Raw genomic sequence first — 15,748 nt, forward strand, 5'->3', positions numbered from 1 at the left:
GTTAACATAATTTTCTTTCATACCTTGCCAACCTAGAAATATCCTTCGCCCTTCCTGCCCCTGCCCCCTGCCCTGGCCACCACTGATGTTAACCTGAAAGAAAAAGAACCATTCCCCCCCCCCCCCTAATTCACACAAGCTGTCCTGTCTGTTTGTCCAGAAGCAGCTGTATCTTGCCACAGAGAAATGCCTGGCTTGTTTGCTGAATCCCTACCATTCTGCTTGGCCGTCTCATAGTCTTCCTTGCACACCAGGCGTCCGTCTTCCATGAGGTAGAACTCATCACCTGTGGCCAGTTGGCGATTGCAGATGATGCAGGCAAAGCAGTGCAGGTGATAGACGAAGTCCTGGGCTTTCCTGACCACCTGCGTGGGTGGAATCCCCTGCTGGCACGCTGTACATTTTGTACCAAAACGCCTGCAGAGGAGAAGAACAAGAGACTACACCTATAACCAGAGCAATATATATACTGTACTTGGTGCAGGGGAAAAAGCACAGAAAGTAGCATTAGGCACAGATTTCAGCTGAACACAATTTTTTGCTCATACGACTCTTGAGCATAGCTGTCAACCGTCCCTTATTTGGCGGGAAAGTCCCTTATCCCAGCGCCGTGTCCCGCTGCTGTCCCTTATTGATGATGTCCCTTAAATTTCCCGGGTTTCAAAGGAAGCAGCTCCTCTCCCTCCCTCCCTGCCGGCCAGGGAGGAGGGAGGCTCCAACTGTGTTGCTTGGCTGCGTTGCTCACCCAATAAGGAGTCTAAGAACGACTAGGGGGTGGAGCTTGCATGCCTTGTGCCGATCAAATTGGCCGCGTTGCCTGGGGACTCGCCTTTGCTCAGCGCTTCCCAGAGGAGAGGTGACTGTGGTTTTCCTTGCTGCATCCCCTTTGCCGGGTTGCTGCACTGTGGGAACCACCGCTTGAGGCTTCGTTTGGCTGCTGGCTGGGCTTTCTACCTTTGGCTCGGAGGGGCTCAGAAGTTGAACCTACCTGTGCTCTGAAAATCCCTTATTTTGGCTACTGGTCCCTTATTTTCGAGGCTGCTGGTCCCTTATTTTCAAATCTGTAAGTTGACAGCTATGCTCTTGAGAACTAGCCTAGAATGTATGGGTAATGCCTGCTGAAATCTAAGAAGCCAGAGCCATTCCTATATCCACTTTTGAGAAGTGGAAGGCAGGATTTCAGAGCCCTGTATAGGTATTTGCCCCTTCCAAGGACCAGCAAAACTAGAATAAATTAGGTAAAAAAGGCAATGCAGATTGGCACAACGCACGCAGCTTTCTTGGTCGTACAGAGTATGGATTACCTGAGCACCAATTTTTATTTTAAGGGTGGGATGTACACAGCTCTGCCTGCCACAGAAAACCAGGATGGAGTGAGTCACTGTTCTGAGCAAGGGAGGCCAAGAGATCTTCTGAAGAAGAGAAGTACTCAGAATGAAGAGAAAGGGATGTGGACGAAGGGGCAGAGTTTAAAGCAGCAATCGACCCAATTATGCATGACATTTCACACAGCAGGGCTTAATCTTCTTCACTGGAGAGAGACTGGCCTAATGGATCGCAGGAAGGGTTGGTCTTAATGGTCCTTTTAACTAAAGCCTATGTGGGCCGTGCAGTTGCCCCCGCTAGGACAGTACATATTTCATCCACATTAAGTCTAAATTAATTACGGCTAAATAAATAAATTATAGCTGGGATGATGAATACAGAATTAATTTAGAATGATGGGGTCTTGCATGCGCCAATAATACTGAGCACAGCACACCTGCTGCGTAGGGGAAAGGGAGGAAGGAGAAACATCCTGGGTGAGATACTGTCCCCCTGCATGTGAGTGGGGCCCTAATGGTCTATAAGGCAGTGTTAAAAGCTGTGCTATGAATCAGTGCCCAAGACAGATAACAGTCTCAGGAGGGAGTGCGGCCACAGCATTCCAGCACGACAATGTGAACATAATCGGCAGAGTCCCAATCCTGCGCAGTAGATGTTTATGCCCTTGGAATTCAAGGGAGCCATCTGTGAATTGTGGGGTCTCTTCTGCGCTCCACCAAGTTGCAAGAAAGTTGAGGGTGCACAAACTGCTCTAGCAAGTAACAGCAACACATTCGGTGCATTGCAATGTTTGCCACCAGCCGATTTGTACTCCAACCGGCAGGCAGGGGCGTCTTACCCCTAGAGGCTAGTGGCATGGGGCGCCAAGTTCTGGAGGGCGCCAGGGAAGAAGCAGAGGATGGTCTCCCAGCATCAGCTCACCACACTTGCCCGCCTCTGCCATGCTGCCTGCGCCAAAGCAGCACTGCACCCGGAGCCTCCATCTGCCGTGGCCACCGTGGCACGAAGCGGCCAGCTGAGCCAGGAGGTGCCGCGGCCAGCCTCCGCCTCTTCCCCGCCAGAGGAGCTGCCCTCCAGCCACTGCCCGCCTCCTCCAGCCCCGCCGGCAGCACTGTCCTCCCTAAAAAACTCTGGGGGGGGGGTGCCAGAGGGAGCTTTGAGAGCCAGTGTGGTGTAGTGGTTAAGAGCGGTGGACTCGTAATCTGGTGAACCGGGTTCGCGTCTCCGCTCCTCCACCTGCAGCTGCTGGGTGACCTTGGGCCAGTCACACTTCTTTGAAGTCTCTCAGCCCCACTCACCTCACGAGTGTTTGTTGTGGGGGAGGAAGGGAAAGGAGAATGTTGGCCGCTTTGAGACTCCTTAGGGTAGTGATAAAGTGGGATATCAAATCCAAACTACTCTTCTTCTTCCTTCTTTGCACCACGGCACCAAATATGTTTAAGAAGGCCCTGCCAGCAGGTGACTGCAAAAAGGCTCCCACAGCCTGTCAGGGAACTGCCATCGGAGGGACGGGTGGTGGACAGGCTCCAGGAGAATAGGAGAGAATCTGCAGCAGAGGAAGGAACCAGCAGGGGGAGTGCAGGAGTCACAGCGGAGGGGAGGCTCTGGGATACTTCTAGTGAGAATAGCGAAGAGGTAACAAGACCCCCGTTAGGAACTCCCACCCTTCGCCGGAAACTGTCACGCAGAGAGTCACGAAGGCGCATGTCCGTCAAACAGCTTTTATGTTGGCGTAAATTCCGTAGACGCCCACTGTCAGATTCTACCAGCGACTGACGGAGTCATGCTTTGGGGGCTCCGTTAGTGCCTCGGTTTGGATGACCAGCCAAACCCCAGAGGGATCAAGCTTTTACGCACAAGCAGCTCACTATCCCATCACAGCAATCTGACAGACTTTGAAAGCAGCTTGTGCAAACAGAGGGCATCATGAGCGAACCAGCCGGAACCGGAGGAGCAGGAGCTGGAGCTGGAGCAGGTCCAAGCCTGGAAGAAAGGTACAGGGCGTTGGAGGTCCAGCTGGCGCTGCAAACGGCGAGGCTCGAGGAGAGGAGGGCTCAAGATGCGGATAAAGGGAAAACCACCCCACTTGCCAGTCGGGTGCCTGGATTGGTGCAGAAATTTGGGGGGGATCCCAGGAACTATCAAGCCTTTAGGACAGAGATGCAATATGCTCTCAATCTACTGTTTGATGACTTCCCCGATGAGAACTCTAGAGTGGCGTACGTGATTGGCCATCTAGAGGGAGGGGCGAAGGACTGGGTTCGGCCCCTGATGGCAGCCAATAATGAAATCTTAAAGGACACTATGAAGTTTTTTCGCGCCATGGACTTGATGTTTTCCAGCGAGATCGAGCAGGGGGTGGTGCGCAGACAGTTAATGGCGTGTAAACAGGGGAGCCGATCTGTACGTGAGTACTGGACTGAGTTCACCATGCTGATTCATAGACTAGGGTGGGACCTTGCTAGTGAACCTATTCAAATGCTGTTTGAAGAAGGTCTCTCTCCGGCAGTGAAAGATGAACTTTCCCGGGCGCCTAGGGCGGAGTCTATGGATCAGCTGACTAAATCAGCGCTGTCCATAGGAGCACGCCAGGAGGCTAGAGCTATGGAAAAGCGGGAAGGAAAGGGGGAACGTTGGAAGGACTTCCGCATTCCAGAGATTCCGGAGCAGCCTTTCCCGCCAGCAGAGCCGATGGAACTTGGAACAGCGCGCGCGCGCGCAGTTTCAAACACCAGTGAAGGGCGGAAGAAGGAGGGAAAGAGCGGCAAGAGATGCTATCTCTGCCAACAGCCAGGTCACTTTGCCAGAGTCTGTCCGCAAAGGAAGGAATGGCAAGGGATGGCGGGAACTGTTGGGGGGAAGGAGGAAGAAGAAATCACGGAGCAAGTAAAAGCCAACGCCTGGTTGCCAACATCAGGGCACAGCAGCCAGGCCAGGGAGTAGTGAATGTGCCCACGCCGGAACCTCCAAGACCAGCGCTTGTGATAGAGGTGTTGCTGGAACTGGCAAACGGACACCCACTGAAGATAAAAGCGCTATTGGATTCAGGTAGCTCATGTAATTTCATGAGTAAGGAGTTTGCAGCTGAACACCAGATACAGACTATCCCATTAAGTAAGCCTTTGCAGGTTACCACGATTGACGGGAGGGAGCTGTTGGGAGGAGAAGTGAACCAACAAACTGTACCAATGATAATGAGGGTGGCAAGACACACAGAACTGATAGCGTTTAACGTAGCCACCTTGGGAGGAGCTCCTATTATCTTGGGAATGAGCTGGCTGGCACTACACGATCCGCTAGTAGGCTGGCATCAGAGAGTGGTTTCCTTTGGATCAGCACATTGCCTAGAACACTGCAAGGAGGGAGAGGCTCAGGCAGGGGCCAGGGCCACTCTAGCAGGGATGGAAGTGATGGACAAGGGGAGGGTGCCACCACAATACGCTGACTTGATTGACGTATTCAGCGAAAAAGAAGCAGATAAACTGCCCCCGCACAGACCCTTTGACTGTCAAATTAACTTACTCCCAGGAGCACAATTGCCAGTGGGCAAGCTGTATGCAATGTCAGACAGTGAGATGCAGGAGTTAAGGGAGTTCATTGACAAGAACCTCAAGCGAGGTTTCATCAGAGAGTCACGAGCGGTGGGGGGGCAGCCCAGTGTTCTTTGTGGACAAAAAAAACACGGGCAAGCCCAGGCTTGTATGTGATTTCAGGGCCCTAAATGCAGTGTCAGTTTCATACCAGGGAGGTGGAATTCCTGGGGTACCGGTTGTCTGACAAGGGATTGGCCATGGATCCCAGCAAGGTTCAAGCGGTACTGGAATGGAAAACACCAAAGACCAAGAAGGACGTGCAAAGGTTCCTGGGCTTCGGAAACTTCTATAGGAAGTTCATCAAAAACTTTGCCCATTTAACAGCGCCCATCACGGATTGTCTTAGTAGCAAAAAGAAATTTGTTTGGACGGAAGAAGCGCAGCGGGCGTTCGAACGTTTAAAGCAGGCGTTTGCGTCGGAAGAGCAACTTTTGCACGTGGATCTACAACAACCAATGAGAGTGGAGACTGACGCGTCAGACCGAGCGGTGGGGGCCGTTCTTCTCCAGCCGGGAAAAGATACGTCTGAATGGAGACCGTGTGCATTCTTCTCGCGGAAGTTGAACAAATCCGAGAGGAACTACACAGTATACGACCGAGAACTGCTCGCCATTCATGAAGCATTCCGGAAATGGCGGCACTTGCTGATTGGGGCGCAGCACAAGGTTCAAGTCCGAACTGACCACAAAAATCTGGAATACTGGAGAACAGCCCAAGTGCTGAACCAGAGACAAGTGCGATGGGCCCAGGAGTTCTCCAAATTCCACTTTGAGATTCGTTACGTGCCCGGCTCCGAGAACGTGAGGGCGGACGCTCTTTCCAGGAAACCTGAGTACTTAGAGGGGGAGGGAGCGCCTGAGGCAAGGCATGTAATCCCTGAAGACCGCTGGGTGTGTGGGGCGGCATTGGTGGGGCAGAGGGAACTGATAGAGGGTACTGAGAACGATGAATACGCCCAAGAGAAACTCAGAGAGCTCAGGAGGACAGAGGAGAACACAGGGGGGTTTGAAGAAAAGAACGGGGCGTTGTATTACAAAGGGGCACTGTACATACCCGATGGGGAACTGAGGGGCAGAGTACTCAAGCAGTTGCATGACAGCCCCACAGCGGGACATTTTGGACAGCACAAAACCATGTGGTTGGTTACCAGGGAGTTTTGGTGGCCCAAGGTGAGGGAGGACGTACGGGAATATGTCAGGGGTTGCGACAGGTGCCAGCGAGCGAAAGGAGAGAGGGTGGCGCCAGCGGGGCTATTACAACCCTTACCCACGCCAGAAAGGCCATGGGAGGCAGTATCCATAGATTTTATGACGGACCTGCCAAAATCCAAAGGCAAAACAGCTGTCATGGTGGTGGTAGATCTATTAACCAAGATGTGTCATTTTATAGCTTGTTCACATGCGGTCACAGCGGAGGAAACCGCCAAGTTGTTTGTAGAACATATTTTTAGGTTGCATGGCTCCCCCTTGAGGGTTTTGAGCGACAGAGGGAAACAATTTACTTCCAGGTTCTGGAGGAAACTTATGAGCTTACTGCACGTAGAACTCAATTTCTCAACTGCCCGGCACCCAGAAACAAATGGGCAAGCGGAAAGGGCAAACGGGATTTTACAACAATACCTGAGGTGTTATGTAAAAGACAGAGAAAATGATTGGGTGGATAAGTTACCTCTAGCAGAATTTGCCTACAACAACGCGGAGAACGTGTCCACAGGGATGAGTCCCTTTCTGGCAAATTATGGGTGTCACCCCCGGGCATTCCCAGGAGAGGGAGGGGAGAGGTGGAGCGTGCCGGCGGCGGAATATTTTTTTGAAGAGATGGAAGCGATCCACCGTCAGCTTCAACTTAACTTAGAGAAAGCCAAGGAAGAATATAAGAAGCAAGCAGACAGAAATAGGAGGGAAGGTGAAACTATAAGGGTGGGAGACCGGGTGTGGTTATCCACCCAAGGACTACCGTTCAAGGGCGGGAGTAAGAAATTGAGACCCAAAAGATTGGGACCCTTTGAGGTCATACAGCAGGTCAACCCAGTAGCATTCAAACTCAGGCTGCCCAGTCACATGAAATTACACCCAGTATTTCACAGGTCATTACTGTCGCCGTACCGAGAGGGACGTGAGTGGGGGGAGCGTGAGAGAGAGGCCACCCAAACGCCCGTGATAGAAGAGAGAGAGCACGACATGAACGTGGCAGGAATCATTGATTCCAGGTGGAAGGGGAATCAGGTGGAATATCTGGTAGAATGGGAGGGGGAAGTAGAGTCGGAAAACACTTGGGTACCAGCAGAGGTAGTCAATGACGAGGTCTTAATAGAAACATTTCATCAGCGTTTCCCAAGAAAACCGCAACCCGTGGCACGATTTAGAAGGGAACACTTTGGGACCACCGATGAGGAAGGAGAGTTTGAAGGGTTCCCAGAGTCAGGGGTGGGTGAGGAAGCCGACTCCGACGAAGAAGAGGAAGACGGGGAGAGAGACGGTACGCCGTGGCTAGAAGTGTTTGAATCCTCGGACGACGAGGAGAGTTCCTTCAGGGGCTTTCCGCCCTCACCGCCAGTGGGAGAGGAGGCGGGAGGGGGTGAAGGGGGCCCTGGGGGGGAGGTGGATGTCAGGGAACTGCCATCGGAGGGACGGGTGGTGGACAGGCTCCAGGAGAATAGGAGAGAATCTGCAGCAGAGGAAGGAACCAGCAGGGGGAGTGCAGGAGTCACAGCGGAGGGGAGGCTCTGGGATACTTCTAGTGAGAATAGCGAAGAGGTAACAAGACCCCCGTTAGGAACTCCCACCCTTCGCCGGAAACTGTCACGCAGAGAGTCACGAAGGCGCATGTCCGTCAAACAGCTTTTATGTTGGCGTAAATTCCGTAGACGCCCACTGTCAGATTCTACCAGCGACTGACGGAGTCATGCTTTGGGGGCTCCGTTAGTGCCTCGGTTTGGATGACCAGCCAAACCCCAGAGGGATCAAGCTTTTACGCACAAGCAGCTCACTATCCCATCACACAGCCCCTTTTGGGTTTTGCTTATTGGGTTTCTGCTCCTTTGGGTTATTTTCAGATGTATACTTAAAAGATCTCAGGTCTACACTCACAGAAAACATAATGTGCAGTTCAACCCTTAAAGTGCCCTTCTCTGTTAGAGCATCCCGAGAAATGCAGGTGTTCCCGTCTGCCTGATTTGTAGCTTGCATTCAGTTTCCAATGTCCTCTGCATCGCAGAGAGAAAGAGACTGTGCTCCTATATTCTGGGACAGCATATACCCATAAAGTCACATTAAGGCAACATTAAGGAGCCACATTTATTTTAAGTGCCGGAAAAGCAGAGTCATAGCATCACAGTTCAGCCATGCAGCCACTTGATTTTATGGCCTACCTTCCCAAACCTAAACTGCAGCTAATCAATCTGCAAATGCAGGAAAGAGCATAAAAGCTACTTGCAGAAATTCACCTCTCGGTTTTTCTAAGCGTCGACACGTGAGTTCTGGTTAGTAGCAAAAGCAAAAAACATTTACTCGCTATCTTTGGCAATTTATGCACACCTACAGTCTACTGTCCTACAACAATAACAACATAAAAATGGGAGAGTAGAGGTAAATAAATCTAGGCCTTCTCCATGATGACCACCTTTTTGGCAGAAAATAATATTGTATTGTTTTGCAGCATGAATGGATGTCCTCGCAATACAATGAAAAACAATTGACCTGGGGTGTTTAGATCAGCCCTCATTCATTGACATTTGGGCTCTCTTTGTATTCATACTACTTCTCCTTCTGACCCTGCTGCCCTCTATTCCCATCTTTGCCTTTTCTTTAAACAGCTTCCACCACCGGCCTTATAGTCAGCATGCTGGTCTTGATTTTATAACTGGAAACAGGACATTGGTTCCTTCCACCCCAGTTGTACACCCAATCCTTAGAACTGGGGGCTTTGCAAGGGAGGGGTACTGGGGGCAATTGCCACAGCGTTTTCTGCATGGAGGGGCCTCCTATACGAGAGAGCATCATCAGCATTGGCACTGCTGCATTTTGTCAAATTTTGTAAGCTGCATATAGCGGGAGCCTGGACACTTATGCGTTCTCCCAAAAAGGAAAATGCATCCCCCAAAATAAAGAAGGAACAGTATGGAGGGAGAATAAAGGAGACGTGGGATCATTCTGGTTGATCAGCTGAAATGCTTGTGCAGTTGGAATGACTGGAAGAGCGCAACCCATTTGAATCCCACCCATTGTATTTCTTATTTTAATCTTTTTTGGTTCTAACAAATCAGGAATGCAGAAGCAGGTATACAGCATGGAATGGCGGTGGAAGAGAACTGTTGTTGCATGCTACCCCAATCTCGGAGCAATGCGAGATTCCAGGGGTTTCAGACATGCTCACCCAGGGTGTGACTGCGGTGTCTTTATGATATATGGTTCATTTACACATATATACAGTGGTACGCATATATTGAGTGCTCACTAGAAGGACAGATCGTGAAGCTGAGGCTCCAATACTTTGGCCACCTCATGAGAAGAGAAGACTCCCTGGAAAAGACCCTGATGTTGGGAAAGATAGAGGGCACAAGGAGAAGAAGACGACAGAGGACAAGATGGTTGGACAGTGTTCTCGAAGCTGCCAGCATGAGTCTGACCAAACTGCGGGAGGCAGTGGAAGACAGGAGTGCCTGGCGTGCTCTGGTCCAGGGGGTCACGAAGAGTCGGACACGACTAAACGACTAAACAACAACAACAGTGGTACCTCTGGTTACGAGCACTTCTGGTTATGAATGCTTCAGGTTACGAGCTTCGCTAACCCAGAAGTAGCTGCTCCTGGCTGCAAACTTTGCCCCAGGATGCGAACAGAAATTGTGCACCGAGGGTGTGTGCGCACTGGGATAAGGCCCCTCAGGATAAGAATGGTTTCAGCTTAAGAATGGACCTCTGGAACAAATTATGTTCGTAATTAGAGGTACCACTGTACAACCTAAGCCCATGAGGGAGGGGTTCACAGCGTTAACACTCTGAGAGGGTTTTGCTTTTCCCATAGGCACAGCTCTGGATCCAAACAAACATCAGGCATCGTGCTCTGCCCCTCCTGCTTGCTCTAAAAATATCTACTACAAACTCTGCCTTTGCCTTCTAACTCTGAGTCCTCTCTCTTTGGCTTTCTTCATGGCTGATCAGCTTCGTTTTGTTCTCTAAATGGCTCACCTCAAGAGGAAACTGCCTGCCTTATTTAACTTTTAACATCTGCTGGGTCCAGGGATCAAGAGTCTGGTACCCACAAACTCATAACAATATTAACGGAGTGCTTCACAACTAACATAATGTACAAAGCCATCCTAGGGTGGATCATCCATAAGCCCACTGCTCCTGAGTATTGCCTACTGTGTGTGTGTGTGTGTGTAATTAGTTTTTAAACATATCATTTTCAATAATTATTAAACATACTTTTATATATTATACAATTTTTTTGACTTCCATCAATCACATAGAGAGCCAGTGTGGTATAAGAGTGGTGGGCTCATAATCTGGTGAACCGGGTTTGCTTCCCCGCTCCTCCACATGCAGCTGCTGGGTGACCTTGGGCCACTCACACTTCTCTGAAGTCTCTCAGCCCCACTCACCTCACAGAGTGTTTGTTGTGGGGGAGGAAGGGAGAGGAGAATGTTAGCCGCTTTGAGACTCCTTCGGGTAGTGATAAAGCGGGATATCAAATCCAAACTCAAACTCATCTGAAAATTTTCCAATCTTTTCACTTGAGTATTGCCTACCTTGTGAGCATAAGGGGCAGTAGTGCCATCTTGCTGGTATCAATAGGGCCTATCTGCCACAACAGAAGTGACAGCTTGGCTCATGAAGGCCAAAGCTCCACCCTGTATATTCAGCAGCTTTCAGTTCCATGGAAGCCACTTCCAGGTCGGTTGGGTCACAAGGGCCAATTCTCAGGGGCCAAGAAGCCCTTGTTTTCTTGAACTATGAACAACCCCTTTCCATCCAAGATGGTGCCAGGATACTCTTCTGGCCCTCTACTTCCCCTGCTGCCAGGAAAGGAGAGGAGGATCATTTCTAACTTGACACTGCCAGAAGAGGGAAGGCAACATTGATCATTGATTCAAAATAATCATCCAAAAGTTCACTTTGAAAAATCTGTTGCAAACAAGATGGTCCTTTGGAGAACCAGCCGCACAGGTTCTTTTTGTTCTGTGACAGGGAATTTTGAAGATTTTAACATGTCAATGAGTTGAAAGAGAAGGTGGCAGTTTAAATCAGAGGCAAACTCTTTGGTAAAAACAAACAAGCCTGAAAATATTTGAAATACATTTCATGGCAGCAATCTGGGCATCAAGTCCTTCAAAGATTTGACTGTGTCAACAAAATCCTAACAGATGAAAGAGGAACAGCATGGAAACACAAATCAGTTTTCCCAGGTGATGGCAAGCTAACTGGCAGAGACAAATGAATGGTTCAAACATACTACAATCTCTCAAGTGGAACTGAACAAGAGCTCCTGGGTTTCCCCAGAAATTGTGGGTTTAATTCAATTCATGACAAGACTTTATCACTCTTCCCAAAATAATGCTACACTCGAAAAGGAATGCAGTAGCTTTAGTGAGAGCTTACCTAAAAGATCTTCAAATCTCTGTTCCCTGATCTGAAATATTTCATTTTCTTCTTGGATACTGCAGAAGGATGTAATGGACCTGAGATTATTGCATAAAGTAGTTTGAAGATCACTTAGAGTAAGAACCTGGTAGAGGTGTTTCCAAAATGTATCATAGCTGATGATAATCTTTAACTAACTCTGCCTATTTCAAACGGTGAAGGAGAAAGAGTATTCTCTAAATCATATCTTGCGAAAAGTAAATTATGGTAAGCAATGCAGCAGTCAAGGCTGTGATCGTTATCTGTTCTCCCTACAGAATAAGATCTTGGAGAGAAATGTCTCCTGATAATCTCATTGCTGATTTTGCTGCTCAAAAGAATAAGTTATCCAAGGCCGGATTCAGCTAACCTTGCGTGCTGGCAGAAGCCAGTGCAAGGACTCCCAGTAACACAGTGAGCCTCTCCTCTCCCTCTGTGCCCAATACCTCCCCCAAAATCTGCTTGGAAGAGTCAAGAGATCCCCCAAAACAGCAAGGGGATGGAGGAGATGGGAGATTGTTCTGCCTGGCAAACAAAAATGTTTACACTGATGGGCAATTCTAATAGTGCCCGATGTTGAGCGCCACCCAAATTTCCTACAATAATGTAACATCTACAGTAATCTGAATGTGGTTTGTCATTGTGTATAAATATATTCCTTAGATTTGTTTATGGATCCCAGATGCAGAAGGACTCAAGGCATGTTTGCAAGCGAACTTTATAAAATTGTCTTCAAATTCTAGAGGCATATCTTAACACACTCTTTCTGACATCAAATCAATATTCTTTTTAATGGATTGCATGCACATTTGCTCTCTTTGGGGGATTTTCGCAGCTGGAGGTGGGGAGGAGAATGGCGTTAGCACATGGCAGAGGTTTTCAACCAGAGTGCCATGGCACCCTGGGGTGCCTTCAGTGATGATCAGAGGTGCCATGGGCAACACTGGCCTCTGTCCTTCTTTCCTTCCCTCCCTCCTCTGATGCCCTCATGTGTCTCTGCCTCCCAGAGGCTTGCACAGCTGTTCGTTGCAGCAGCCCTGGCCACAAGCTCCCCAGGCAATATGAGGAGGAACCTCTTTGGGGGATGGAGGGGCAGCTCAGAGACGGGGGGGGGGCAAGCAACAGCTGCCCGGAGGACTCCCAAGGAGAAGGGAGAGGAGAGGAGGCTGAGGGAACACCGAAGAAGAAGAAGAAGAAGAAGAAGAAGAAGAAGAAGAAGAAGAAGTTTGGATTTGATATCCCGCTTTATCACTACCCGAAGGAGTCTCAAAGCAGCTAATATTCTCCTTTCCCTTCCTCCCCCACAACAAACACCCTGTGAGGTGAGTGGGGCTGAGAGACTTCAGAGAAGTGTGAGTGGCCCAAGGTCACCCAGCAGCTGCATGTGGAGGAGCGGGGAAGCAAACCCGGTTCACCAGATTACGAGTCCACCACTCTTAACCACTACACCACACTGGCTCTCTACAAAGGAGGGTGTTCAAGAAAGGGCGAGAGGCTGCCAGCTCTGCAGGCAAGGGGTGACATAACTGGGCTCCTGAGCCCCACAGGGGTGCCACAGAAAGAATATAGTTGGTCAAGGGAGCCTTGGACTCAAAAAGGTTGAAAACCTCTGGCACATGGTATAGTGAATGGGGAACCCCTCAAAAATTTTGCCCCTGCTCCTCTCAGAGTCATATAGGATTAAATGCAGTCCTCCCTAGATGGTGGCCAGTCTCCTGCCAGAACCTTCCAAGCACCATGATTACACTTTAATACATCTTTTTGCCTCTATTCACGTTGCATGAAAAATGTTCCGCTCTCGTAAAAAACATGTTCTTTAATGGCACCTGTCAGAGACTATCAGCAGTCTGGAAATGCGGCTAAGTAAACACGCAATTTGTTACCGAGGGCAGCAACAGCAATTGCTGGACATCAGATCAATCAGTTTTTAAAAGGCAAATTAATAAAAGGATACGTGGCGGCATAAACACATTAACATGGGGAATTCATTCAATTCCTCCCCCAGTTGGATGTCTCTGTGAGTAATAGAAGAGCAGCCAGGTTCTACCTAAAGAGAACTGCTAGCTTCAGCGCTAATATTGCTGCATTTGGCAGCCATTGGGTTTGCAGGGATATGGCAGAACTGTGATGTCAGTCAAAGGGCCTCTTCACACATTAAATGTATGGTGTGCATCCTAAAATGTTTCAAGTGAGTGTTTAAACAAGTGCGTTGTGGATGCAAAAACAAGCCCTGGGGTTACTTAAAATCTGAGTCAAGTAACCCACCTTTCGAGGCTAACCAGTTTTAAGACAGCATACATTTTCAAGAATTGCAGTCCAGCATTCCTCCTCAAATCCCTGCACTGACTTTACACTAACCCCCCAGCCCCAGTTGATGGGTAAAGGTAAAGGGGCCCCTGACCATTAGGTCTAGTCGCGGACGACTCTGGGGTTGCGGCGCTCATCTCGCTTTATTGTCCGAGGAGCCGGCGTACAGCTTCCGGGTCATGTGGCAAACCAGAGCAGCGCACGGAAATGCCGTTTACCTTCCCCCCCGAGCGGTACCTATTTAACTACTTGAACTTTGTGCTTCCGAACTGCTAGGTTGGCATGGCAGAAGTAGGGACCGAGCAACGGGAGCTCACCCCGTCGCGGGGATTCGAACCGCTGACCTTCTGATCAGCAAGCCCTAGGCTCTGTGGTTTAACCCACAGCGCTGCCCATGTCCCTCACGGTACTGTCATTCAAATGGTGTGCAAGTGATGTGTCATGTGAACAATTATGTGGGGCAGGGATTACCCCCCCCCCAATATTTTATTCATATTGGCACCCCTAATTCTGACTAAACATCAGGAAGAAGCTTCGGACAGTAAGAGCTGTTCGATAGTGGAACAAACCAGATGATCCTCAGGCTCCCTTCCAATTCTATGAAATGTCCTCCACCCCATGACATTATTAGCATTTATGTATTATCTGGAGAATAAGGGACGCGGTTGGCGCTGTGGGTTAAACCACAGAGCCTAGGGCTTGCCGATCAGAAGGTCAGTTCAAATCCCCGCAACGGGGTGAGCTCCCGTTGCTAAGTCCCAGCTCCTGCCAACCTAGCAGTTCGAAAGCACGTCAAAGTGCAAGTAGATAAATAGGTACCACTCCAGTGGGAAGGTAAATGGCGTTTCCGTGCACTGCTCTGGTTCGCCAGAAGCGGCTTAGTCATGTTGGCCACATGACCCAGAAGCTGTACGCCAGCTTCCTCGGCCAATAAAGCGAGATGAGCACCGCAACCCCAGAGTCGGCCACAACTGGACCTAAGGGTCAGGGGTCCCTTTACCTTTATTATCCGGAGAAGCATTGTTGATGCTTGAAACATATCTGGCTTGCAGTAGTGATCTTTGGAGTCTCAGCCTACCCAAAATCCAAAAGATGACTAAATAAAACTGAAAGCAACAATCTTGACGTGAAGACTTGGCGCTCACCAGCCTGCTCTGTAAAGAACTTCAGGAAGAGTCTTGGCAGTGCTGGTAAGAGCTCCAGTTAGTGCACTGAAAGTACATTCTGTTCCAGAGGCCAGGGGTGTCAGACAAGCAACTTCCAAAAGCTGCGTGCAACTTAACAGACTGAAGCACCGGAAGGAATTCATTCCATGGCATCCCCTTCAGTTGCCCCACGGGGGACGGAGAAGCCACAGGGCTTTTTGGACCAGTGTGAAAAGTCTATTGGTGTTGTGGAAAGAACGGGGAGGCACAAATTTAAATGCTTTTCAGAGTTTCTGAAATGGCTAAAGGCAGCCCTAACACAACCACTGTTTCATTTTGATAGCAAAAGCTTTTGAACATGGTTTGGAGTGCCTTTGTTTTGTTTGTTTTCCTCTGGCATTGTGGTGTTGCTCACGCTGTTTTTACATTTATATCTCGCCTTTCCTCCAAGGTGGTACAAAAGGTTCTTCCTCTCCCCATTTTACCCTCACAACCACCCTGTGAGGTAAGCTAGGCTGACAAGCATGAGGGGGGGGGGGGGGGAGAGATATGTTCTCCTGAAGAGAAAATGACCATGGAGTTAAGAATAAAATGCTCAAAAGGGAGGCCACTGATGAAGACTAAAAGTTGAAATGCATCTGACCATTCTAAATTTAATTAGACTGTATCTTATAAATAGGGTGCAGGAATGCTTTATAAACGTGTTTGTAGAATTTATTTTATTTTATGGAATATTAAATATCACTTTCTATGACTG

At 49.2% G+C, this 15,748-nt stretch overlaps 1 protein-coding gene across 1 annotated transcript in view; it reads right to left on the reverse strand.

Moving 5' to 3' along the window:
* LHX4 (LIM homeobox 4) overlaps positions 1 to 15,748 on the reverse strand; it is a gene marked incomplete at its 5' end in the record, with an annotated part of 81,402 nt that overhangs the window by 11,525 nt on the left and 54,129 nt on the right. Inside the window, one exon of the mRNA XM_083743959.1 lies at positions 215 to 417. Coding sequence (XP_083600085.1) covers positions 215 to 417 — 203 coding nt within the window. The remainder of the gene's footprint in view (positions 1 to 214; positions 418 to 15,748) is intronic.

Source organism: Podarcis gaigeae, assembly GCF_964106915.1.
Source record: "Podarcis gaigeae genome assembly, chromosome: 6".
Taxonomy (NCBI): domain Eukaryota; kingdom Metazoa; phylum Chordata; class Lepidosauria; order Squamata; family Lacertidae; genus Podarcis; species Podarcis gaigeae.